Source organism: Cryptotermes secundus, unplaced genomic scaffold, assembly GCF_002891405.2.
Source record: "Cryptotermes secundus unplaced genomic scaffold, Csec_1.0 scaffold528, whole genome shotgun sequence".
NCBI lineage: Eukaryota > Metazoa > Arthropoda > Insecta > Blattodea > Kalotermitidae > Cryptotermes > Cryptotermes secundus.
In genome coordinates this window covers 1,255,296-1,282,253 of record NW_019724748.1, presented here as the reverse complement: position 1 = coordinate 1,282,253, position 26,958 = coordinate 1,255,296, and the positions used below count along the sequence as shown (strand labels likewise).

The 26,958-nt window shown below is 38.7% G+C and overlaps 3 protein-coding genes across 10 annotated transcripts in view; 1 reads left to right on the top strand and 2 right to left on the bottom strand.

Annotated features, from left to right (window-relative positions):
• Window positions 1–12,816, bottom strand: part of LOC111862876 (helicase domino) — a 201,996-nt gene extending 189,180 nt beyond the window's left edge. For 4 of the 5 annotated variants that reach the window (XM_023848643.2, XM_023848647.2, XM_023848644.2 and 1 more), the window contains exons 1-3: window positions 12,742–12,816; window positions 12,016–12,185; window positions 2,866–3,715 (exon numbers count right to left, since the gene is read on the bottom strand). In XM_023848643.2, coding sequence (XP_023704411.1) covers window positions 2,866–3,715; window positions 12,016–12,185; window positions 12,742–12,790 — 1,069 coding nt within the window. In that variant the 5' untranslated portion in view covers window positions 12,791–12,816. Of the gene's footprint in view, window positions 1–2,865; window positions 3,716–12,015; window positions 12,186–12,568 lie in introns of all 5 variants that reach the window. The other variant, XM_023848645.2, reaches the window with a different exon arrangement.
• Window positions 12,789–19,779, top strand: LOC111862885 (DNA repair protein RAD51 homolog 4). The gene is made up of 7 exons (XM_023848666.2): window positions 12,789–12,851; window positions 12,942–13,028; window positions 13,243–13,287; window positions 15,179–15,297; window positions 17,094–17,304; window positions 19,068–19,257; window positions 19,350–19,779. The coding sequence occupies exons 1-7, from the start codon at window positions 12,789–12,791 to the stop codon at window positions 19,742–19,744; spliced, it is 1,110 nt and encodes a 369-aa protein (XP_023704434.1). The 3' UTR covers window positions 19,745–19,779.
• Window positions 18,355–26,958, bottom strand: part of LOC111862878 (TRPL translocation defect protein 14) — a 92,448-nt gene continuing 83,844 nt past the window's right edge. For 2 of the 4 annotated variants that reach the window (XR_004512844.1, XR_004512847.1), the window contains 2 exons: window positions 22,616–22,699; window positions 20,001–20,087 (listed from right to left, as the gene is read on the bottom strand). The gene's annotated coding sequence lies outside the window, so the exon portion shown is untranslated. Of the gene's footprint in view, window positions 18,432–20,000; window positions 20,088–22,615; window positions 22,700–26,958 lie in introns of those variants that run through there. The other 2 variants (XR_004512845.1, XR_004512846.1) reach the window with 2 other exon arrangements.

Sequence of the window (26,958 nt, the reverse complement as noted above, 5' to 3'; positions counted from 1 at the left end):
GAAGCGCAAGTCCTTGCTCTTCTTTAGGACAAGAATGAGCAAGCCACACATCACTGAACATCCTTGAGCATCTCACCCACATCTGTTTTGCCAGGGTGAGTCTCCTCATGGATTGGCGGATCAATCAAGCCTCTCCAATATCCATACAGTCGTACACTGTTGGTCTGTCCATAGCAAAAATGTCTCGATACTCAGTGAGTTCTTTGAACTCTCGGTATTCAGCATTATGCAGGTTAGGCTTGGGCACATCAATCACATCCTGTAACTACAGGGTAGCATCTCGGACCTGTGGTGGTTCCACATCAGTTAGGGTCACCAGAGTGACTCAGTCACAGTGCGCTGGTGGGATCCTTTAGTGATCTTCTGGTCATGATAGGTAGCATTCATGACCCTTACGGGTACCTCCCAGTGATCTTGGACCAGGGTGCTAGCTATGAGGAGTCCTCTGGGTGGATGGGCCTCCAGACTCAGTTCTACCAGGTCATTTTCCACTCCAAGTGGATTCTCAAATCTAGCAATCACTACTCCCTCACACTGTGCAGATATCACCTGATCTTTGGCTACTGCCCGGTTGGAAGGCCAGACCCCCACCCCCAGGATCCATAGCAATACCTCTTCCTCTGCAAGATGCAGCATCTAGCGCCCTAGGTCCACATATTCATCATATGTGTTCAGTAATGTCCAGCCCCAAGATAACTTCATTTGTGATACTGGCAAGGAATACCCAAATTATGAGTGACAACCACCCTAGGGTCAGTGTCCAAAAAACTTCCTTTAAGATGGGGAGGGCTTACCCAGAGATCATCTGCAGTGCATAGTGTGGGTTTGGCTGTCTTTCAAGCCATCCGTTGGCAATGTTGGGCCTGGCTACAGCCACGTACACCCCGGCTCCACAATCACAAGGCATGATTAATTACGGAACCAGCCCTAAGTGACGGGCTATGGTCACCCATTTCTATGACAGTCAATGCGTAATGGTCGGACCTTAATGCATACACTAGCATGCACCCGTTTCGCCGGCCCCTCCTTGTTTCTGTCCACTTCTCTGTTGTTACTCTGTCACCATTCCAACTTCATTGGCAATTCCTGTATATATATCTGGATCATGAGGCCAAGCTCTCCATAAAGGTGCTCCCTTGTGTATGTTACGATTTCCAAGAGGCTCTTTGTTTGCATATCAACGAATGTCCTCATGGGCTGTAAGCTCACCTGTGTTTCATCAATCTTCTCAACCAGGTCCTTGCAGATGCCCTGCGTCTTTTGGTTGACATGACTCCTTCCATCCAATGTTTAATGGTTTCTTCTAATTCGGACTAGATGAAGTGTATTGATGCTTCCACCGTCTCCTGTTGTATATCTATCTTGGCATTCATTTCTGCTTCATTGGGCACCATCCAGGCTTGGTGGATATCAATCCAGGTGACAACAGTACCTCAAAGGACTTCAAACTTCTCTTTATTGGCATCTATCCTGGCTTCTTTTCTTCACTGCAGTCCATCTTGGCACCCATCTTTTCCCAGTTGGTTTCCATTTTAGCCAGCATTTTTGTTTCTTTCAGGAGTTACTGGCCAGTTCTCATTTCTTGTTTCACATCCCTTAGATTGGCATCTGCTTTCATCTAGTTTGTTCTTATTTCCTCTCGGTTGGTTCTTATATCTACTTGGTTGCCATCCATTTTTGCTAGCAAGCGTTCCACAATAGTTCCATCGTTGTTGTATGGTGGTATAACACACAAGATCCAACGCTGCTTCCAATTCATCCCACTTATGACACCGGCTGTCACAATTTAGGAGTAACTATAGACAGGATTCGGACTGGTGACTAGAATTACTGACCACTTATACACTCACAACTTGTGATTACTCTTTACAGATCACTGATAAACACAGACTTGTGTCCTCAGTCTGCCTCCTCTAACACAAGAACTGTAACAGTTTCACTGAATTACACACTCCAAATATGACACAATCTCTCCTTTGCACATGCACTCTTGCAACTAACTCTTTTCTTCATAGTCTCCCATACAGAACTAAACTAACTCATTGCTCCAACTGTCCTGGTTACAACTTCTCGGCACAAGACTACATAGAGCAACCCTTGTTCCTTCATTGTTGCATGCACACTAACCCCAGGACCCACTTACCGATCTACTGCCAAGAAAGGGTGGTAGTGAAAACCACACATAAAACACACCATTTCCAACAGTAGCTCTACTGTTGCATTCATGTTGTGGGCATTACCTCACAACAATTACTGTTTACAGAGTCACTGCTTAGCAACAGGCCTATATGCCAGAATGTCTATTGCTCTATTCTCAAACAGAACATTCTGGGCAAAGCTTACACTAACAGAGGCTGTTTGTTTTGCCTTTTTACTTTCATAACAATGTGAGGTCACATCTTGATCCTGCAGTCAGAACATTATGAAATAAGGCATCAGGATTATAGTTAATGGCATGATCACAGTAGCAAGTATCAAGATGACACCTATAAACAGAAGTGTTCAGTGGGGGATAAAAATATATGTGCGAGTGCACAATCAACAATGTACTTCACAGGTGTGTATAAAATACTCATAATAATCCAAGAAAAACTGTTTCCCTAACAATACACAGAGATACAAATGCTCAACTGCATTGGTTTTCTTTCAGAAACCAGACTAAAAATATTGTAGGCTGCAGACCAAACAGTGGTGCACATTGCTGTGTAGTTGGTCGAGGCATTACACTACAAGCCAGGTCATCGCTTTGATTCCCAACAAGGCCTATGGTGTAGGTATTCTAACCCACCTCCACGGAAGACATGTCTGATACTACAACTATAAAATATACTATCCCAACAAAAATAAGTAGCTAATGGTACGTACCATGCTGGTTAAGTTGAGCCACAGTAGGAGGAAGAGTCGTGGAAATTGCTACTGGAGTTGACCCCACTCCTGGGATCTTGAGCTCTGTACTGTGAGAGGACTGAGAAGATCCTGATGTGGATGCTGCACATAACAATGAAGTAAGATCTTCATCATCGTCTTCAGGATCCAAACGATGAGATCTAAGAAAGTGTAGGAACTGAGGAGTGGATGGTCGTTTACGCCAAGTGTGATAGTCCATCATGTTTCCACCGGCCTGTAAGAAGAACAATTCCGAAGCATGTTCTGCATACCGTTCCCTGTCACCATGCATACGCACTGTCTTGTATTCTAACACTCTCTTCCTTAAAGTTCCAATTTCTTCATTTGGTGGTGCTCTCTCTTGAAGTTCTGATAGTCGCATTCTTTTTCTCACTGGGGATGAGGACTGTGGACTTGACACGATATTTGCAGCAGAGGACAATGGTGTGGTAAAAGATCCATTAGAAGTTCGCACCAAATTTGGTGTAGATGTTAACACTAGTGTCGGAGGTGATTGTACAATACCAATAGCACCACTAGTAGTCCTCTGCCGGGGTGGGGATGACAAGGAACTGACTAAAGTTGGATGCGATGAAGCATTAACCGCTGCTGGTTGACCAATGGCAACAAGTGATACTGTGCCTCGTCCTGGCGAGTCACCTGTGCCACTGTTCCCTGCATTACTGGCAGCAAGTTGCAATGTTCCTCCCCGTCCTGGAACCTGTGACACTCCAACCACGTTGACTCTTGGAGATGATGCAATATTGAGTATGCGTGTCACACCAGCCTGTTGCAGAGCTGCGCTGGTTGTTGCGATAGTTGGAATAACCTACAAGCAAGACAACAACATTGTATATAACATTTAAACTTTAAATGCAGTGAAATACCAATTTCATGTTCCTGCATTTAGTATGTTTCCCTGGTCTCAGGTAAAGCCTAATACGGACAATGAACACACTGTTTTAATAAGATCTAAAAGTTTGTGAGGACGGTAAACTGCTATAAGTACTATGTTTTTGGACATTATCCATCGTCGTCTGTTTTTAAAAAACCGTCCTGTTTCTACTTTAAAACATGTTTCAGAGACTGGATTCTGTCCCCATCCTCGTGTAAAACCTACTCAGTTGGGTCCAATAGATAGAAGTAGCCCCTATCTCTGGAGATAGTAGGTTTTACCTGAGGACGGGGGACAGAATCCAGTCTCCAAAACGTTGTTTTAAAACAGAAACAGGATGATTTTTTAAAAATAGACAAGATGATGGATAATCACCAAAAACATAGTACTTATACTGTTTTAATGTGGACAGCATTATATGAGGGTTCAAATGGAAGGAAACCGTACCAGAAAATGCAACAATTTGTCCATAACAGAAATTGTAACATTTTGTAATTACTGAAACCTTCACTACTCAGTAACTGAAGTTCTACTGTTGACTTTGTTACCTTGGAAACATGCTCAGTGAAACACATAGCTGGATCTGGACAAACTGCCAGTGAAATACGTTAATAAATGGGACCTTCTCAAAAATGCAACTCGTCTGGTCGATCACTTATGGTTTAAGAGTTATGACCATTCGTTTGTAACAAATATAACTAATTCAATTATACTGTTTAGTGGATAACGAAATACTATAGGCAAGCTGCCAGTGTATGATGTCACGCACTGATAAGATGTCCGCTGGTAATAGCCATATGCATATATAACAGAGTACAGAAAAAGGAAGCGGTTAGAAGATGACTATAATAATGTACCCAAACGAACAAAGTTAAATGTTGAAAGACGGCGTGAACATAGATAAAAACATAAAACTGCATCTGATAAACTTAACACTCAACAGATTACTGTAACTGTAGCATACAAAATTAAGCCCTCAACGTCTGATTGCTAGTCACTGCTCAGAAATGAATCTTACCTGGCTAACACTTCACAGCTGAATATTCAACTATTGAACTGCCTTCTGAATTCTATTCTGAATGACTGACTGAAAGAAATGAATAAACTCTCTTTTATAAGTTCTGGAGGACTAAACAAAAGCTACTGGTCTCCTGTATCCGTTGTAGCGGAAACGGCTGGGGATCCCAAGATCCCTCGTACCCATGGAAACCTTTGCTGAATCTCTGCAGACATGAGAATCAGTTTTAGCGAGTCACTGCCTAGCAAACGGACTTCTGCTTGTTTGTTGCTATTCCTGCTTTCAAGTGGTGTTTACCGAAACGTTGCCTAGCAAACGATGGTTAGAGCATTTGATACAGACCCTCCCCTGTACAAACTCTATAACATTATCCAACATTTTTAAATGTGCATAAAATGCCTGAAGATACTTATGAATTAGATGAAATCAACCAATGTTTTCAATGTTAATCCTGGGAACGAAGATTCCCCAATCATTTCTTCACATATTTAGTAAATTTAAATTTAGAACCTGCATGTTGTGTAGGAAACATCTGATCTTTCAGAACATATACATATATTATCTCCTACCCAACAGGTGCTGGGAGCTCCTCCTAAAGCATAAAGATGCCAGGGCGTGAAGCTGACCACAGTCTTGAATTGCTTCTAAATATCCAACCTACTCTCTTCAATTTATCTTTTGCATATCTTTTTCATTTGTCTTGCTTTCTTGACTCACCCATCATGATTAATGATGCATGAAAGTCTTACACTGTATCATACTGGACTATGAATGTCTTACCATCCTGAGGAGTGCATGACTTTATAAAGCACATCAGGTTCAATGATTATTTGCACCCATACTAAGTAGCAAGCTGAAAATCCACACTACTACAAGTCTTCAAAAAAATAAAAAATTAAATTAAATAAATCATCTTTCATTGTAAATCGATTGACATCGATATAACTAAGTCTAAATCATAAAGTATTATGCCTGGCTGTAATAGGGCCTGATAAGAAGGTCCTAGAATGCATGTATAAAATGATGTTAAAACAGTATGCCAGGCTATATTGTGACCTGACACACATGTCAAAATCCATACATAAGGAAAAGCTTAAGAAGCCAGAATAGTATGGGCCCAGGCTCAATATGAACCGACATACATGTCCTGAAATCCATGCATGTCGTATTCACCCACTTCCTTTTGAAGCAGGAGAAAATGACATAAAAATATCTGTCAGTGCCCCATTTATCTTGATCACCTGAAGTCAGCATCAAATAAACAATATTTCACATAAACATTTGATTTTAATGTACATGGGGTCAGTGACGTCAGACAGACAGGAATACCTACAGCTGAACCATCAGTACCTGAGCCTAGTACTTCTGATGTTGAAATTGCCATTGCAAAGTTGAAAAGGCATAAATCACTGGGTACTGATCAAATTCCAGCAAAACCAAGTCAAACAGGAGGTAATGTATTACACTCTAAGATCCATGAACTCATAAATTCTATTTGGAACACTGAACAAACTGCCTAAGCAGTGGAAGGAGTCTGGTGTAACACCAATTTACAAGATGAACAAATGGACTGACTGCAGTTAATTATCAAGACATATCACTGTTATCAACTTCATACAACATTTTATCCAATATCCTTCTCTCAAGGTTAAATCCATATGGAGTCCAAATTATTTAGTACAATTAGTGTGGGTTTCCTTGTAACAGATCAACTACTAATCAGATCCCTTGCATTTGTCAAATATTGGAGGAAAAATGGGAGTAGAATAAAACAGTACATTAGCTATTCAAATACTTCAAGAAAATCTATGATTTAGTTTGGAAGGAAATATTGTACAATATTCTCATAGAGTTTGGGAGTAGCCATAAACTACCCCGGTTGATTAAAATGTGATTAAATGAAACCTATAATAAAGTCCATAAAGGTAATATTGTCTCGTGTATTAGTGACTTGTAGACAGGGTTTGGACTGGTGAATCGATTCATTGGATACTCACAAGTCATAAATACAAGTTATTATAACACTCTGAAGATTACTGTAACTATAACACATAAAGCCTTCTATATCTGCTTTAACTACTGCTATGTAAGAGATCTCAACAATGACTAGGCCTTTACAATGTCTTCAAATTCCATTTCCTGGAAATGGGTTTTAACACAGGAGCTATCACTTCGAATCACTAGGAAGTCTTCTGCCATTTCTTGTTCAATCACCTTGGAATGCCCTCCAGAACTTGACGTAGTTCTCCAATCTTCCAGTCCTCTCTAACCTAATCCTAGGTACAGACTGTCATTATACAGACTCCGTACAGACCACACAGAAAACACCTCTAATTTTTGTAGCATACTGTTGTATGCATTACCCAGCTGTTTACCAAGAATCTGTTTATAGAGCTGCTGCCTCGTAATGGGAATCCATGTTACGATATACTGTTCAGTACATTTCCTATTCAGAATGGTCTACAACAAGGAGATGCTTTATGACCAATGCTTTTCAACTTTGCTTCAGTATATGCCATGACCAAGGTCCAGGAAAACCTGGGAGTGTCTTTACTACTTTCTATGTGTCACATAGCCCTATTTTTTCCAATGGGGTGTCATCTGCATATGTGAGCAGGCCTTGGACTCTAAAGTCTCCACGCACTGGTCATGGAATTTGTCACAAAGGTCATGAGAACTGAACTGGTTTTCTAAACAATCCATCAAACGTCTTGTTTGAAAAATTAAATGAATATTAGCACCATTTCACTCATGCTGAAGATTTATCCTGGTAAAATGGGAACATTCCTGAATGTGAAATTTTCTGAACTTCATGAAATGATCTATATTGACAGAGAACCCAAGAAAAGGCAATGATTCTGTCTCACTAGGCAATGATTCTGTCTCACTAGCTAAGAAATGACATGGCACATAAGTAAGTACATTTGCATTTACATTGTTACTGCATTCAAACATGTATACTTTAGAAGGCCTGCAAAAGATATGGTAAAAGCAACCAAGATCTTTATGTTGCACCACTGTCATTAGTTGCTTACTAAAAACTTTCTCAATTTCATTTCAGGTGATCCCTTCAGAAGCATAAAATCCAGGTTTAAATGTGCCTGAACAAATATCAAACTGCAGTGGATTTATACAAAATGTTACTGTATTTCTGAAGCACTTGAACGATTTCTCAGGGACGGATTCTTCAAACTGTTTGCTAGTCAGCTTAACTTCAATCACAGCAAATATTCAGATAAACATAAAGTCTCTCCAAAATCCTTGTATTATATATATATTAGGATGGAGGAAATGAAAAAATTCAGGGTAATTATAATATACCAAAAGGCCATGTAAAGAAATACAGTGAGAGACTAATGGGGTACCAAACTCCTTGCAAAAACAAAAATATCTGCAAACCAATGAGCAGAAACGGTTGAAAGCAAGGAGAGTGCCTTGGTGGAATAAACAGCTGAGTGGGCTGAGAACCAAAATGAGAAGGCTGTTTAATATAGCTAAAAGAACAGGGCAGTGGGACACCTACAAGGAAGCCCTTACCTGCGACAACAAAGAAATAAGGAAAGCCAAGCAATCCTCATGGAGGAGGCACTGCCAGGAGATCAGGCGGTGCCAGACTCATGAGAATCATGGCAAAAGAGGTGACCAACAAGGTCAGCACAATTAAGCTGCCTAATGGGCAGTATACTCAAATAAGAAGGGAGACATTGAATGAATTATTCAGGGTTCACTTTCCTGATTCAAAACTGATTGATAATTTGGATGGACAGGGACAGCAAAACCTGGGCACTTGCCAAAGTAAGAACAACAGGGTAGACTAGAACCTGGCCAAAGTCGAAATTAACCAATCAAAAATCAGATGGGCACTGAATGCCTTTAGACCATTTAAGTCAGTGGGAACAGATGGAACTGTACTGGCACTTTTCAGCAAAGGGGCAGAACTCTTAGTTCCACACCTATGCCGCATATATAGAGCCTGCATGACATATGGTTTCATCCCCACAGCCTGGAGGCACGTTAAGGTGACGTTTATTCCAAAGCCCGGGAAACTTGATTATACCAAGGCTAAGGCTTATCGTCCTATCAGCCTGTCATCTTTCCTTTTGAAAACGATGGAGAAACTAGTGGATAGGCATATCAGGGATGGGGTATTGAGGACATATTCTCTACACCGAAACCAACATGCCTACCAAACAGGTAAATCTACCGAAAGTGCACTACACAATATGGTAACACACATAGAAAGTGCAACTGAACACAAGGATATTGCCTTAGGAGCATTCCTTGATATAGAGGGAGCTTTTGATAGAACCTCATTTGATGTAATAAAACAGGCTGCTGGAAGGCATGGCACAGAGCCTGCAATATGCAGGTGGAGCAATGCTATGCTGAGGAGAAACCCTGGGGGCGTCCATGTCTAGGGGATGTCCGCAGGGGGGCGTACTTTCGCCTCTGCTGTGGAGTCTCGTCGACGATCTCCTGTGGGGACTTAATGATGATGGGTATTATACAGTAGGATATGCTAATGACATAGCAATCCTCATAAATGGAAAATTCCTTTCAACAGTATCAGAGCATCTTCAAAGAGCTCTGTACATGGCCCAATAATGGTGTGAAAGAACAAGCCTTTCCATCAATCCTAATAAGACAGTAATTATACCGTTTATCAGGAAGAGAAATATAAATGGCCTTAAGGAACCGACCCTCTTCAATAAGATGATCCAGCTCTCCAGCGATGTCAAGTACCTTGGTCTAGTATAAGACAAGGCACCGACACAGAAAAAGCAGCTGGACAAGGTCATTAACAAAGCCTATAAGGCTTTTTGGACATGCAGAAGCATGTGTGGTAAAACGTGAACTGCATCCGCACACTGTGCATTGGATATATATATAATTAGAAACAGCGCCACAGTATGGTGGCCCAGAGTTAAACTCAAGACAAGCAGGGCAGAACTTAGCAAATTGCAAAGGTTGGCTTGCTTGGGTATCACAGGAGCAATTCAAACATGTCCAACAGCTGCACTGGAGACACCCCTTGGACTCCCCCCACTGCATCTAAGTTGGAGGCAGAGGCCAGGGCAGGAATCTACCGTCTCCAGTGCAGTGACCAATGGAAACCTAAATCCAATAGTTTCGGACATGCACACATAACTCAGGACATGAAAAAAGAACCCATATTACAAATGGGGTCTGACAAAATGATACTGAGACATGTATATGAAAAAGCCTTCACAGTCAGATTTCCCGACAGGAGTGAATGGGAAGACGGTTTCGGCCCTGATAGAAAAGGGGGACTGATATGGTATACAGATGGTTCCAAGATAAATAAGGGCACTGGAGCTGGTGTGTTCTGCTATGGCGCGAGGTGGAAACTTAGTTTCAGCCTTGGGCAGTACACAACAGTATTCTAGGCAGAAGTATTATGCCATTAAGGCATGTATTATGGAGAATCTAGATAGGAACTACAGAAATAGGAACATCTACATTCTATCTGACAGCCAAGCTGCACTTAAAGCTCTTGACAACCAGATCAACTCAAAATTGGTCTGGGATTGCCACCAAACTCTCATGGAACTGGCCAAACATAAGAGGGTACAACTGATATGGGTGCAGGGGCATGAGGGTATTGCTGGAAATGAAACAGTAGACCAATTGGCCAAGACTGGAGCTGAACAAATGTTCATAAGACCTGAACCAGCCTGTGGCATCTCTATAGGAGTTGCCAGAAAGGCAGTCAGGGATGGAACAAATATGAATCACAAGATATACTGGGGATCCTTGACTGGACTCAGGCAAGCAAAGGGACTCATACGAGGACCCTCTACTAAAAGAGTGAAGGAACTGTTGAAGTTAAACAGGAACCAGCTACAATGGGTGGTGGGACTACTTACAGGACACTGTCACCTTAAAGGACACCTCTTCAAACTGGGACTAAGTGATAGTCCCACTTGTGAGAGGTGTCAAGAAGAAAATGAAACAGCCACACATATCCTGTGCGAATGTGAGGCCCTATCTTATTTAAGATTGTGTCACTTGAGTCAATATTTTATGGAACCAAGTGACTATTTCAATGTCCCCACGTACAAAATCCTACGCTTCATTCGAAGCACAGGATTGTTGAGGGGATAATCAAAAGGGGAGGCACAATAGATCACTGTGGTCTCGGTGCAAAGGCCAAGAAGGCCCACCCTTTATACATACATTCATTCAAACTCTCCATCATCATAATCACCCGGGGCAGGCAACAATAGGCCAATCACTGGCCGCCATGCAGAGTGGACCCAATTGGACTCCAACCCCCACTAAGCGAATTAAAAAAAAATCCTACTCTTTGAATGAAATGTAGGACTTTATTCATAGGGGCATCATAAAAGTCTCTTGGTTCCATGAAGAAATTGACCCAGGTGACCATATCTTAGGTAAGCTATAGCCTCACAATCACATAAGATGTGTGTGGCTGATTCATCTTCTTGTAGGCACCTTTCACAAGTTGTGTAGTCTTGCTTATATATGTTTACACATATTCAATCAAGCACCCACTGTATATGGGGGCACTTGGTAGCATAGTTGGTTGAGGAGCTATGCTACAAGCCAGAAGGTCACAGGTTCACGTCCTGATGAGGTCACTGGATTTTTTCAATTGACCAAATCATTCCAGATGCACTATGGCCCTGGAGTTGACTCAGCCTCTAACAGAAATGAGTACCAGGAATTAATTTTCCTGGGGACTAAAGCACAGCCAGCGTGTAAGGCTGACAACCTTACCGCCATCTTTGAGCAGATTGTCTAGTTAATGTGGGACCCTCAACATCTCACAACCCTATGAGTCTTCACAGCCTGTTAAAGGGATAGCTTTACTTTAGTTTTACGCACAGCACTGATCCATCATCAAAATTAAATTCCATCTCTACACTAGGTTCTTAAATACATTTACACATATTCAATCAAGCACCCACTGTATTGACCTGATTATTTACAGTACCAGTCGGACACAATTGGAATACTTAGGTATGTCCCAAATTCTGTGGCACATTAACAGGAGAAAGTGATTTAGTGTAGTCACGGTTCAGACTATTAGAACAGAGTTATGTTAAACTGGTTTATGATCGATATAGCTGCAAACAAATCAAACACAGATACGTGGCGGTAATCTTATGGCCTCAACTGCTGTATAACCTAGAAGTCTCTACTCATCATGAACTTAACACATTTAACTTGCCTGAGTGAGACCAGGTACGCTAACTTGGGATGTAATAACAAACTGTTGCCCTCGTGAACCTGCAGCTGCCAACACTTGTTGCAGTCGCACTGCTTGCCCAGCCACATTCAAAGTTTGCGGGGGCTGCTGTGGTCCAGCCCCTGCCTGATGATCGCTCATCTTATAATTGCCTGAAAAGCATACGAATTCCACGCTAGAGCCAAACGTTAATAGCCATACACGTCAGCATAATCATGGTATACCACTTCTTTCATATTAAAATCACAAATATCCCACATATATTGCACCATACCTACATAACCTTATTCAACTTGAATCGCCGCACCAATCACATTAACAGTGCACTCAATATACCGCCTACAAATAAATATACCTACCTTACAAAATAAAATTTGCGAAAATTCCCAATAAATTATTATATGTATTGCCGAAACGCTAAAAACCGTTATATATTTTTAGTATTAAAAAACCCATAATTTGACCACACACAAAGGAAATGGCCAAAGCAGCCATCCGCCATATTGGCATTTTCGTTTTGCACCTAGAAACTTACCATTATGTTATCACTAAGTTTCATGTTGAAGGTACATCATCCGTTCACAATTTTATCATATTTACAATCTACAAAATTTACTAACTAATTAGGTACCAAACGTTACTCTCATGATACGAACTATAACTATCGTTATAAACGTAATTTCAAACATTTTAGCTCAAGGACACTACCTTCTTCCCGAACATGGCGACGGACCTCAAACGGCAACCTCGTTTTCATGCTTTTGTTGTGCAGTATACATCCACCAGGAGCGTTTCATCCACAAAATTGGAAACTCAGGGTAACCAATAACAGAAATGAAATATCCCAAGATACTTATTCCCAGATACACAGGACAAGACTTCGACCGTCAGCTTCAAAATATAAATAGATTAGTAGCCCTGATAATTCTGTAAACCCACTAAATGAAATAAGGAGGGAAGTTGAAAATGTTCGTAGAGATCGTACAGATATAGTGGTAGGAGGCTTCAGTAATTGAAATTCCTTCATGTACGCGTATTGAATGTACAACTATGCATGCATACAACTATGAATAGTCGTAACACAACCTAGGAAGTGATTAAAGAAACCGAATGGCTAGATTATGCACTCAAATGAGCCCTCTATTGGACGAATGTGTTCTGGAAAGGTTACACCAGAAGAGAATTTTTACAGTTCTTGATATTTTACAGGAGAGCCCGGAGAAATTAATTCAGATAACGAAGCTACCATTCAAAGTAGGTATTAATTTTTATACATTACTCTTTAATCTTCTCACATTAGTAACAGGGGGTGAGCAAACTAAGTGATGCATGTAGGGGTATACTAATTTTGTATTCCAGACTAGGATACATGCATGTTTAAAGGCATATAAGGATATTAGATTGCTAATAGAGGTGCTATTACTCAACGGAGGACTATTTGAACGATGAATTCTCGAATATTGGCTACTGATATAAGCAGAAATATATAGTATACATATAATGTATAAAATATATCTTATATAATTTTTTAATATTAAGATTGTTGTAATTTAATAATGTATATTAGCTGAAAGACTTGTCCTATATCATTGTATCATGATCTACAGGATTAATAAAAGAAAGAAAGATTGAATGAATGAAAAGAAGCCTGTATTACTTTTCCTTTGCAATATCTTGATACAGAAAAATCTCGACATTATTATTTTAATCTAGAGGCTTGGGACCTTTTCACAGATAGTTTGCCTGTCCCTGCTAATTAACATTTCTTGTGCTAGTATCCTGCAGTAAATCATCCAAACACTTTCTGGCACTTAAGAAATAGTACGTGCAAGATGCATCCATGCTGGCATATTTCACATGTGAAATTTATTGTTATTCTTTTTTATATTTAAAAGTTAATTTTTAATCGGAAACAAAATATTTTTATCCCCCTGTGCATGCTATAATGGCTCACATCCCTGATTCCTATGGACCTATGGATAAATTTATCAACATAATTCACACTGTACTGCAATACAACGCATGCAGTAACAGGAGCAAAACACAACACAGAACACGATACACAAATATATGTAGGAAGAATGCTCACATAAAAGAGGATTGGCGTAATTCGCGTGTTTGAGTGCGACGTAGAAAGAATCCTGAAAAGTTTTATTATTTAGAATTCATCATCCTATATGACGAATACAGATTTTAGTCATTTTAGATTGAAGACATTATGGCATGCAGTACAATAGTTTAACGTGCATAAAGACATCTGAGGATGGCATATTAATGCTGAAACATGTAGTGTGGAAGTGAAGAATAAGGTGAAAAAGTGTATACACTGTAAGACAGTCAGCATAAACCATGGACATGAATCAGTGTAACAGGACGCTAAAATATAACATTATTAATATGTTTGAATATGTTCATGTAAATTGGAAGCAATGTTGCTGTTCAGATTTGAGGTTTTTATGGCAGTAAAATTTAGATTTTGGTCTTCTGGATTGCATCACCATGTTGTGTAGGTGGCTACCAATATTTCAGATGAATGTGCTCCATCAGAGTAGAAGTGACTGTCCAAAAGGTGGGAGCAACAGATTTCACTGAAACAAGAGTGAATGAGTAGTTCTGTGTGTTATATTATATGTTGTGAGACTTTGCTTGTTATAAGTGTAGTAGCATGTACAATAACCATTTGGTATGAATTTTGAAATATGTTAAAATGAAACTGTACTGATAATATGGCTGGCCAATGCATGCAGAATAACCAAATGTGGCAATTATGCAATATAGAATCATTATAGTTTGAAATATGAAAGATTTTATTCAGGGTCGAATGTGACAATAGTGTTTCCACAATTTATGTATATTGTCTTGACAACCTGTGCTGACTGCATGAGGCCTGATTTATACGTATACTCTATTGGACCTAAGATGTACACATATGATATGTTATCATGAATTTGTAATATGTAACATATTTTATATCCAGCCCTGCGGGGAAAGGATTGGATCGATGAAATGAAAATAAATGTGAGTACATGGTTTTACAATGGAGAACATTACAATATAAAATCAAATGCCTTTTTATTACTTGAATCCTAGAACTGAATTATTTATATTGTGTTATCTTCATTTACTTTACGTATGTGTCTTTTAGGAGGTTTTGCAGTTACACCGAAGTATAACAGCAAATTATTCTGCATTTCCTATTAAAGGAATAGATACCTACATTGAACTCATATCAAATACTGCTCTTATTCCAAGTGGAATAGAAAGGTTTGTACCATACCTTTGTTACAACATATATAGTCCTATGAAGGTTCTAATGGTTTTGTTCTCAGCAGTCTGTGTTTGGTCTTTCATTTACCAAGCTATGTGAATGAATCCAACTGATACTCAGGCTCAAGGTATTCACTGATCTTACATTGTATTTTTATATAGAAAAGATGCATGCTTAAAAATTATGAGAGCTGGTAAAAATGATTAAGAAGTGGTTTATAAGTTGAAAAAGTTATGATTAATGGTAGCATGAGAGGTACAATTTCACTCCCAAAAACTGTGAACGAAGTGCAGTGCTATTGAGCCTCAGTTTGTTCACGGTGACTTATGGAAACAGAACATGATGTTCAACCTCCAAGTCTGATTTCAGGTTCATATGCTTCCAAACTGCACAGTGTACTTATTTATAATATTACCGATAAACCAATTAACAATCTGAACGGCGTCTTCAGTAGCAAAACATGTTACAATATTATAACATCCTGTTGCATATTATAAATTAATTAATAATTGTCTCTGATGTCCACCTTATATGCAACACGTCTTAAAAATGTTGTTTAAAAGTTGCAACATATACCTAATGCATCCTTTAAAGTTATTTTAAAAACCACATTGTCCACTACATATTTCAACCATCATTGGTCATCATCAGGTGTTTTAAAAGCTCTTCTGTGGAGACTGCTGTGCTTGGTCAAAACTTGTAGTGGACAGTGTGGTTTTTAAAATAAGTTTAAAAGACACATTATGTATATGTAGTAATTTTTAAACAAAAGTTTTTAAAAAGTGTTGCATGTAAGGTGGAACATCAGAGATATTTGTTAAGTACTTATTTATCTCTTAGAGCTGTAATATTACAAGGTTATTAGCCCAGCATCCATTAGAATTTCAATAGGAAGGATCTTCCTGCATTTATCTTTCCCCTCCCCTCCTTTCTCCTGTATTCCCTTTCCATCTTGCATGTCTTATGAAATGTTGGACCATACCATAACTCATTCAGTTAGTTGCCAGTTTCTTGCTCCACTGGCCCAGGTCAGTTCATATGTGATCTGTGATGGACAAAGTGGCACCAGAGCTGGTTTCCTCCAGGTACTCTGGTTTCTCTGCTAATTCTCATTCCACCAAATGCTCATTTTCTCTCGTCCAGTATGTGGGAATGATACAACAGGCAATTTAAGACCACAGTACCTAGCGTTCTGAGTCTCACCCCACCCTAAAAAATACAAAAATACTCAATGATGTTGAGGTCAGTGGATATTGCAACCTGTCCCTGCATCCCATGAATACCTTAACACACATGATCAGTGATAAACAGCTTCCTCTTTTACATCTACGAATTAGAGAAGTTCTTCACAATATCTATTTATATGAATTAAATTCATTAACTGTTTGTGGAAGTGCACAGAGATATCATAATGAATCAGCATACATCTGCATATGTTGTGCAGTCTACTGAAAATATGTTGGAGGAACATGTTATATCCCTCTTCAGGGTCAGAGAATAAGCCAACAAACAAACCAGCAAATCCGAAAAGATATAAGTCTTCATAACCACCACTGTGAGAACCTCAAATCCTATATTAAGAACACTGATTCTCCCCAAAAGAGTTCTCAGAAAACTGGATGCTGGGGTGAAAGAAATGATTGTTTGAAAGTTTAATCAAGGTCTACCCTATTAAAAATTATTCACATTAATATATTCATTTTGATATAATGTTTCTGCATAGTTTATGAAACATATCCTTCAAAAGTTCATTGTGAAGAGTACTGCATTTTGGTTTTTGCTCTATTTTCAGTGTGGATGCTATGATGGAAGGAGGCTTTCTGACAGGTAAAATCTATGAAGTTTGCGGTCCATCTGGAAGTGGAAAAACTCAACTTTGCCTTACTATTTCAACACATATTGCCCATGACTTTGAGCAACAAGTACATTATATCGATACAAAGACAGATTTTTCGGGAAAGAGAGTTCAAGAAATGTTACAAACAAGGGGATATAATGATGAGGTAATATATACACAATCTGAATGTTATGTGTAGCTGGGAGATCACAAGAAGAGGGGTTATTTAGCAGTGAGTATAGCATGCATGGGAGGTATCAGAAATGCTTACATAATTTTGGCTAGAAGATGTGAATGGAAAGGACAACTTGGGATAATATTAAAATGGACTTCCATTCACACACACTTTGCTGCAACAAAACACTCACTATACCATACTAATGGACTTTCATAAATTTTGATACCTCTTAGACCTTCATCCAACAAAAATATCGTCATTACACACTGCTCATCTATGGCACATGTGACAAGCAGAGTGGCCATTTTGAGCCCACTAGTGATAAAAGACTACTGAATGGTCAAATAAGTCATTATTACAGAATGTTCAAAGCTGATGGTTGTCTTCACATTTCAGTAATAGGGCCAATTGCAAAAGTAAGATATGGACATTATTTTGCAGATAGTTTCTGACTTACCTTCATACACATTTATGTACAAGATTTCAGTACTTGGAAGACATGGTATTTCCAAACCAATAATTGGCAATGACTGTTCACATGAAATTAGCAAGATAATGGCGTTGGAGTAGTAAACTTTGACACTTTAAAATGTGTAATTGTCATGCTGTGACATATATACATATGCTTGATCTTGTCTTGATAGAAAGAAAACATGCAGGTATAACTAATGTCCTACCTGGTAAAGGAGGTGAGTGTGATACTGGCCACTATCTGAACATATTTAAACTTATTTCAAGGTTAAAGAACAGTGTCAGGTTAAAATATTTTCATGGATTAGGGGTGACTATAGACAGGGTTTGGATTTGTGAATGGATTTACTGGCCACTTATACACACAACCTGGAACTGCAAGCAATTACAGTGCCACTGCTAATTTACACAATTCACAAATCACCACAGCACCCACTAAGCCGTTTTCCAGCCTGCTGTGCCCTCACCAACCGTCCCACGGTAATGACATCTAATAGTGGAGATTCGTCAGCTTCATGCTCTCAGGTCCTCTATTCACAGCCTCCCTTGCAGAACTAAACTGAGGGCATTTCTTCAACTGGTCTGGTTATAACTTCTTGGCATGGACCACACAGAGAACACCATGCTTCTGTTGCTGTGATTGTCTGTTAACACAGGAAGGATATACACTGAAGGTGATCGAGAAACAAAATTCTAGGGAGAATATATAGACCCATGAGAGGAAGTAACAGAGGATGAGAGAAGCAAGATATGTCCTGAAGTGATAACACTTCTGAGTTGTACTCTGGAGCTGCTCAATTTGAATTTTAGCCAGGATACTATGCTGGCAGATTTTCGTGGTTTTCCTCAGTCCCCCAGGCGCATGCCATTATAATACCTTAAAATGAGGCCACAAACCTTCCTTCCACGCCTCTCCCACTCACTACCAGCCCATCATCTGACACTCTACACTCTGGGTTATTGACAGCATCATTAAGTAAATTACAAAAAGAAGTAAAAAAACATTCATGGGAAATATGAGACATCTGTACAGCATTTGTGCCCAAAAACTGAGGAGAAGAAATTTCTTGGAATAACAAGCTGTAGATGGTAGGACAGTGTTGAAATATATCTTAAAGAAATAAGAGTGTTACAGATTGGACTGAAGTACTAGATTCAGCTGGCTCATGATAGGATCCAGTGGCAGTGAATTCCTTGAACAGTGGGGTGACTATCATCTTCTCTACAGTGGTTTTTCTCCATGGAGTTTACTTGAATTTATAGCAGATTTTTTTATTTAGGTAATTGGTGCAGTTATGGAAAGAATTCAAGTAACAAGAATACAGGACATTTATGAACTGTTTTCTTTCTTGCAACATTTGAAGACTAGCCTTCACCATGAACAAGATGGGGATCATAGTGTACGCATTATCTTCCTGGATTCCCTTCCTGTTTTACTCTTCCCTTTTCTTGGAAATGACCTTAATGATGGTAAGATTTCAACATTATTTTCATTAAAAGATAATGAGTACATATACAATTTTGTACTATATTACAATATATGATGACCCCTCTGCTTTCAGGTCTGGGGCTCATGAATCAGCTGGCAAACACAATGAAGTATATTGTAACAGAATTCCATATTACATTTATAGTTGTAAACTTAGCTATGCAGTTCTTAGAAGAAGAAAATGTTCCTACTGTTGTCAGTAATGAATGTTTACCACGGGATGAAAATTTGGTTATGTGTGAAACAGTGAAACCAGCTCTTGGGAAATACTGGCTGGATGTACCATGTATGCGACTGTTTATTCATAAATTTGACTCAAGTGAAAGGAGAGAGATAACTGTGATGAAAAGTACATCTCTAAGTACAAGAAAGTATTGCAAGGTGTTAATTCATCCTGCAGGAGTAATATCAAGCTTAGGAAGTGAATACTCAGAGAAACCAAGAAACACTTTCCAGAATAAGTCTTAAAGATATGCTGATAATAACAAAATATTGACACACTGTGAACTTTTCCAATTTGATGTCCGCATTGTCACTAAGATCGATTCTGCAAGCTCTTCGCACCACCACCTTGGAAGAGTATTACCCATAGGTCATAATTCTGGCTATGTACATTGCCTCTTGTAGTTTACTTTACTTTATACTTTACTTCTGAATTCTGTTCCACTGCCCCATGTTCATGGCTGTACTCTAATGTGTACAGTGACTGTTTGAGCTTGCAACCACACATATCACCATCTGATCCTAAAGTGAAGTTTTTGTAACAGTCTTCTGCTCGTACAGGGGCTTGCTACATCACATGCAGGCAGGACTGTGGGGAAAAACCAAGTGCTTGTTACTGGAGAATAAAGGAAAGCAATCTGAAATATTTATAAAATAAATTGTTTGCTTATAGTAGATGGCTGAATGCTAAGTTAATAATGTCACATATCATAGTCTGTGCGACCTAAGACATAGTGGACTGTCTAGTACTGACTTTTATCATTAGCATGTCTTTGAATCTGTGTGGTGATAAGCACTCTATTTGATATACATAATTGCATTTCCACTATTCTTTCTCTTGTAATTGAAGTGAATATTGAAACAAACTTCTTTACATCTTGTGAATGAATGTATAATATTTTGATAAATTATGGCACTTATTTGTGTGCAGAATTATTAATTTTTGTAATACTTACAGAAAAAGTTAATGTAATATTCAGTGCTGATTTATTAATATTGTAGTTAAAAGTTAATGACACAATATATATCTTTACTCCTTTCTGTAAAGAATCTCATCTACATGAGCTCCATGAGTTAATGTAAAACACTGGGATAAAAGAAATCATCCCTTCAGGGGGGATATCCAAGTGTGATCTCAATCTTTATTAATTTCATGTGAACTCTTGTGCCTATGGTCGATGAGAAAGTATAATTTTACAATTTCCATGTGGTATCTATGAAACGTATCTAATTCCTCGTAAAAGTTACCCTGTCTTTATCATCATTACCTTTATTTGGGGCTTCTATATTTCCATTAATAAAATTAAACCAACCCTGGCTTTCACTTTGATAGAAGAATGTACACTGACTATGCTTGAGTGAAAATATTTTGACCTAAGGTATAGGACCACATCAAAAACAATTATATCATGAGAGGCTTCACAAATTTTATTAAAAATATCGTTTGGCAACTGATCACGGATAACAAGATTAGGATACCTAGCATACAATAATAACCACTCAGGAAACAACCCATAGAAAGACACAGACTTAGACGGAATAATAATACTATAATTAAGTTCCACAAACATTTTTTAGGATAATAAAGGATTAAGCAAGCCTGTTATGAAATATCACAAAGGGTCTCAGACTTGGATGGATTCTTTGGATAAACAACCTAAGCTAAGGATGGCACATGGAATGTAAGAAATCTATATAGGGCAGGTTATAAGTTAGATTTAGTGGGAGTACAGGAGGTGACATGGGACAGATGTGTCATCGAACCAGCAGGCAGGTATACATTTTTCTATTGAAAGGGGAATGACTATAATGAGTTACATACAGGTATTTTTGTACTTAAGAGAATCATATCAGCAGTTAAGAGTGTAGAGTTTGTTAGTGATAGGATGTCATACATAATACTACGAGGTCACTGGTGTGATATCATTCTGAATGTTCATGCCCCAAAAGAGGATATGAAGGACAGCTTCTACAAGGAACTAGAACATGTATTCAATAAATTCCCTAAGTACCATATGAAAATTTTGTTAGATTTCAATGCGAAAGTAGGTAGGGAAGACATTTTCAAACCAACAACTAGGAGTGAGAGTTTATACAAAATTGGTAATGATAAAGGAGTTAGAGTATTAAACTTTGCCACAATCAAAAATCTGTCAAAAGTACAATGTTCCGACATTATAACATTCATAAATTTACTTGGACATCTCCTGATGGACAGACAATTAGATTTACCATATTTTGATAGGTATGAGACAGCATTCAAGTCTACCTGGTGTCTGATTGTTAAAGACAGCAGATTGGAATACTGACCACTATCTGGTGGCAAAAGTTAGGGAGAGACTGGTAGTGGGTAAAGGGCAGTATCATGTTTAAATCTCAAATGGGTTTGCGACTTTGGAAAACTTGGACACTGAGGTGGATAGTAAAGCTGAGGAAACTATTTGAGAGAATATCAAAATTTCTGCCAAGGAGTATCTAGGTTATTATGAACTGAAGAAACATAAGCTATGGTTTAATGAAGGATGCTCAAGGGAAACAAGACAAACTGCAGTGGTTACACGATCCAAGCAAAATAAATTGGGATAATCTGAACAATATAAGATGTGAAACCAGCAGGCATTTCAGCAACAAAAAGAGGGAATATCTGAAAGACAAAATTTATGAGCTTGCAAAGAACAGTACGAACAAAAACATTAGAGACCTGCATAGAGGAATATATAAATTTAAGAGGGGTTACCAACCTAGAAGTAACAGTGAAGGATAAGAATGGTGATCTGCTTGCAGATTCCCACAACACTGAAGAGGTGGAAGAACTACTTCCAGTACCATGGGATTTTTTAGTATACCACAACAACCCACTTATAAATGACAAACTGAAGGCATGAACTTATCGATAAACTCAATTATTATTTACTAATAATACATGCCATGTGTTTCGGTCATACATGGCCATCACAAGGTGTTTAAAATAAGAATATTTCTCTCAACATACCTCCCTACCCCATCTCCTCTTTACTTATTCCACTAAAAAACCCTATACACAATAGGCTATGTTTATGATTTAAACTGTTAATTTTAACTAATAACTATATTAATGGAAATAAATTATAGACTTACCTAATTTAATAATCAATCCAACATATTTTATAATACTGTAATCTGGAAAATGGTTGTGTAAGATGACTATCTGCATTGGATCCACTGTAAACAAACAGTCCAATAACATATGTTGACACACATTTTAATATGAGGATTGGAACTTTAGTAGTGGCAACACTACTGTAGAGTCACCATGCAACGGAACCAAATAATGTCGCTTATACCACACGTTAGTTACATACCTACCTTACCTCAGAGCAAATGGACTCGACCTTCCCACATCACAAGCATGTGCAGTGACGAGAAGAAGAGAGCCTCGTGTTAGCTGGCGGTCTAATGTAGTGTTGTCACGATTTTTCAAAACAGGAACAACGGAGTTGGATAAAGATTGAATGTGCCAGAGGCCATACAGCACGGCAGTGTCATCAACGTCTTCATGAGGCTTGCGGGGAATCTGCATTGCTTTAGGGAACAGTGGCAAGGTGGGTAAAAGCCTTCAATAAGGGATGCCAAAATGTGGCAGACATGCGTCGGCCAGGTCATCCTAGTGTCAGTGAAGAAGAAGTGTATGCTCTTTTCACATTACTGGAGAGTGATTGACGCCATACGATTCATGAGCTGGCCCGAAAGACAGGATTAGCGCATACAATTGTGCTTCACATTCTGAAGGAATGCCTGGGCATGAGAAAAATTGCATCAGGATGGGTTCCACATAATTTGACAGAAATGCAGAAATGGCAAGCTGTGGCAGATATGTTTGATCGATGGGGTTGGGAAGTGCTGTACAATCCACCATAATCCCCAAACTTAAGCCCTTGTGACTTCGACTTGATTTCTAAGATGAAGGAACCACTTTGTGGCATTCATTTCAGACATGTTCCAGAGATTCTTCAGGCAGCAGACCGCTCCATTCGAACTATCAACACAACAGGCGCTGCTAAAGGTATCCTACGACTTCCATATCGCTGGCAAGGGATTGTACACAATGCTGGTGACTACATTGAAGGACTGTAAAACTTCAAAACATGCGTCAATTTTGTATCAGCTGTAAATAAATAGTTGCCGCTATTAAAGTTCCAACCCTTGTATTTTACACACATGATGGTCACACATAACTAAAACATGTAGCATGTATTATTACTAAATAATAACTGATTTCAAAATTTTATCCAATATTCTTCTCTCAAAGTTAAATTCATATATAGATGAAATTATTGGGGATCATCAGTGTGGGGTTCAACATAATAGATCAACTACAGATCAGATCTTTTGCATTTGTCAGATATTGGAGAAAAAAATGGGAGTACAATGAAACAGTACATCAGCTATTTGTAGACTTCAAGAAAGCCTATGATTCAGTTAGGAGGGAAGTATTGTACAATATTCTAATAAGAGTTTGGGCTACCCATGAAACTAGTTAAGCTGATTAAAATGTGTTTAAACGAAACATACAGTAAAGTCCATATAGGTAAACATTTGTCTGATAAATTTCCTATCCAGAATGGTCTAAGACAAGGAGATGCTCTATCACCACTCCCTTTCAACTTTGCTTTAGAATATGCCATTAGGAAAGTCCGGAAAAAACCAGGTAGGACTGAAATTAAACAGGACACATCAGCTGTTGGTCTATGCCAATGATGTGAATCTACTGGGTGATAATGAAGATACCATAAAGAAAAACAAAGAAATTTTAATTGACGCAAGTAAAGAGGTTGGTCTAGAAGTAAACACAGAGAAAACTAAGTATATGTTGCTGTCTCGTCACCAAAATGCAGGGCAAAATCATGACATAAAGATAGGAAACAGATGTTTTGAAAATGTGGCATAGTTCAGATATTTGGGAACAGCAATAACATATCAAAACCTAATTCAGAAGGAAATTAAGAGGAGACTGAACTCAGGTAATGCTTGCTACCATTCAGTCCAGAACCTTTTGTCGTCTCGTCTGTTGTCCAAAAACATAAAAATCAGAATATACAAAACTATAGTTTTGCCTCTGGTTCTGTATGGGTGTGAAACTTGGTGTCAGACATTAAGGGAGGAACATAGATTGAGGGTGTTTGAGAACCGGGTGTTTAGGAGAATATTTGGACTGAGGAGAGATGAAGTGACAGGAGGTTGGAGAAAACTGCATGAGGAGCTTCATAACTTGTACTCTTTTCCAAGTATAATTAGAATGATCAAGTCAAGGAGGATGAGGTGGACAGGGCATGTAGAATGAATGGAGAAGAAAAGGAATGCATATACGAAATATTGGTGGGAAGGCCAGAAGGAAAGAGACCACTGGGAAGACTAAGGCGTAAGTGGGTGGACAATATTAAAATGGATCTTGGAGAGATAGGATGGTATGGATTGGCTTGATCTGGCTCAGGATAGGGACCAGTGGAGGGCTCTTGTGAGCATGGTAATGAACCTTTGGGTTCCATAAAATGCTTGGAAATTCTTGAGTAGCTGCAGATTTGGCTTCTCCTCAAGAAGGGCTCGGCTCCATAAGTAAGTACGTAAGTAATAACTGATTTCATCGATAACATCATGATTTCAGTTGTTTATTTATAGGTGAGTTGTTGTGCTAGGCAGACTAAAAATACATAGTTGACGTACACAACAGGATGCAAAACATATATATAAAGATATTTCTCCCAGTTATTGATTGTACATAGGGTCAGTGATATTAGGTAGACAGCTGAGCCATTAGTACCTGATCCTAGTCCTTTTGAGGATGAAATTACTACTGCGAAGTTGGAAAGATATAAATCTCAAGGTAGTGATCAAATTCTGGCCGAACTGATTCAAGCAGGAGGTGAAACATTATGGTCAGAGACATATAACTTCATTAATTCTATTTGGAATAAGGAAGAATTGCAATAAAACTGACTAGTAATAATCATGGGATATCACTGTTTTCAACTTCACACAAAATTTTATCTGGTATCCTCTCAAGGTTAAGTCCATATATAGATGAAATTATTTGACATCATCAGTGTGAGTTCAATGTAACAGATCAACTACTGATCAGATCCCTTGCATCTGTCAGATACTGGAGAAAAAAATTGGAGTACAATGGCACAGTACATCAGCTATTCATCAACTTCAAGACATCATGGTTCAGTTAGGAGGGAAGTACTATATAATATTCTTATAGAGTTTGGGGTACCAATGAAACTAGTTAGGCTGATTAAAATGTGTTCAAATGAAACCTATAACAAAGTCCACATGGGTAAATATTTGTCTTAATTTTCCTATCCAAGATAGTCCAAAACAAGGAGATACTTTATCACCACTGCTTTTCAACTTTGCTTTAGAATATACCATTAGCAAAGGCCAGGAAAACCAGGTAGGACTGAAATTAAATTGGACACATCAGCTGCTGGTCTATGCAGACGATGTGAATATACTGGGAGATAACATAGGTACTATACAGAAAAACACAGAACTTTAATTGCTGCTAGTAAGGAGGTTGGTCTATAAGTAAACTCAGAGAAGAGTAAGTATACGTTGCTGTCTCATCATCACAATGCATGGCAAAATCCTGACATAAAGATAGCTAACGGATCCTTCGAAAATGTGGCACAGTTCAAATATCTGGGAACAATAGTAACAAATCAAAATTTTATTAAGGAGGAAGTTAAGAGGAGATTGAATTCAGTTCATGCTTGCTACTATATAAGTTCAAAAGTGCTTTGAAAACTTACCTACTCGATCATTGTTTTTATAAAGTGGATGAGTTTCTCTCGTGTGAGACAAACACTAATCAATTATAACCATATAATTCATGAATAATTGGTTTTGGGAATCCCTACAGCGCAGTTTTCCTTTCTTTCTTCCAGCAACCAAGATAAAACAGTCGGAGATATACCTGAATGGGCTATTCTGGAGAGATTGCAAATGCCAAGAAGCTGCACCAAGAAGGGAGAACAGATGTAATGAGATGTTGCAGTGTAGAGTCTACAGTGAAACGTTATACCAGTGGTATCACCAAATTCACCAGTATTATCTCAAAGGCCGCACCATAGCTTAAGCGGTTAGTCGCTGGCTTCCCACCGCTGCGGTCTAGTCAAGTGGGATTTGTGATGGACAAAATGGCGCTGGGGCAGGTTTTCCCCGAGTACTTCGGTTCCCCTGCCAATCCTCATTCCATCAGATTCTCCATGAACATTATCACCAGTACAGGCACAATAGGATATATGGAAGCTGATGTGCCGAGGGGACCTAATATGGATTCCACCTCACACTATGTGAAATCTTAACTATTGTAATCTATTGTAAACAATTTCAAGTATTGTAACTTCATTCTCTTATTGTAATCAGCCAATGTACAGTACCTGACTTGTCCTATATCATGTAACAATGATCTATAGAGA

Bases quoted from the DNA above. Each gene is read 5' to 3' on its own strand.
- LOC111862885 (XM_023848666.2), top strand. From the start codon at position 12,789: ATGCTTTTGTTGTGCAGTATACATCCACCAGGAGCGTTTCATCCACAA. The intron at 15,298-17,093 runs GTTTGTACCATA...CTCTATTTTCAG, and splicing joins ATTCCAAGTGGAATAGAAAG to TGTGGATGCTATGATGGAAG. The intron at 19,258-19,349 runs GTAAGATTTCAA...CTCTGCTTTCAG, and splicing joins TGGAAATGACCTTAATGATG to GTCTGGGGCTCATGAATCAG.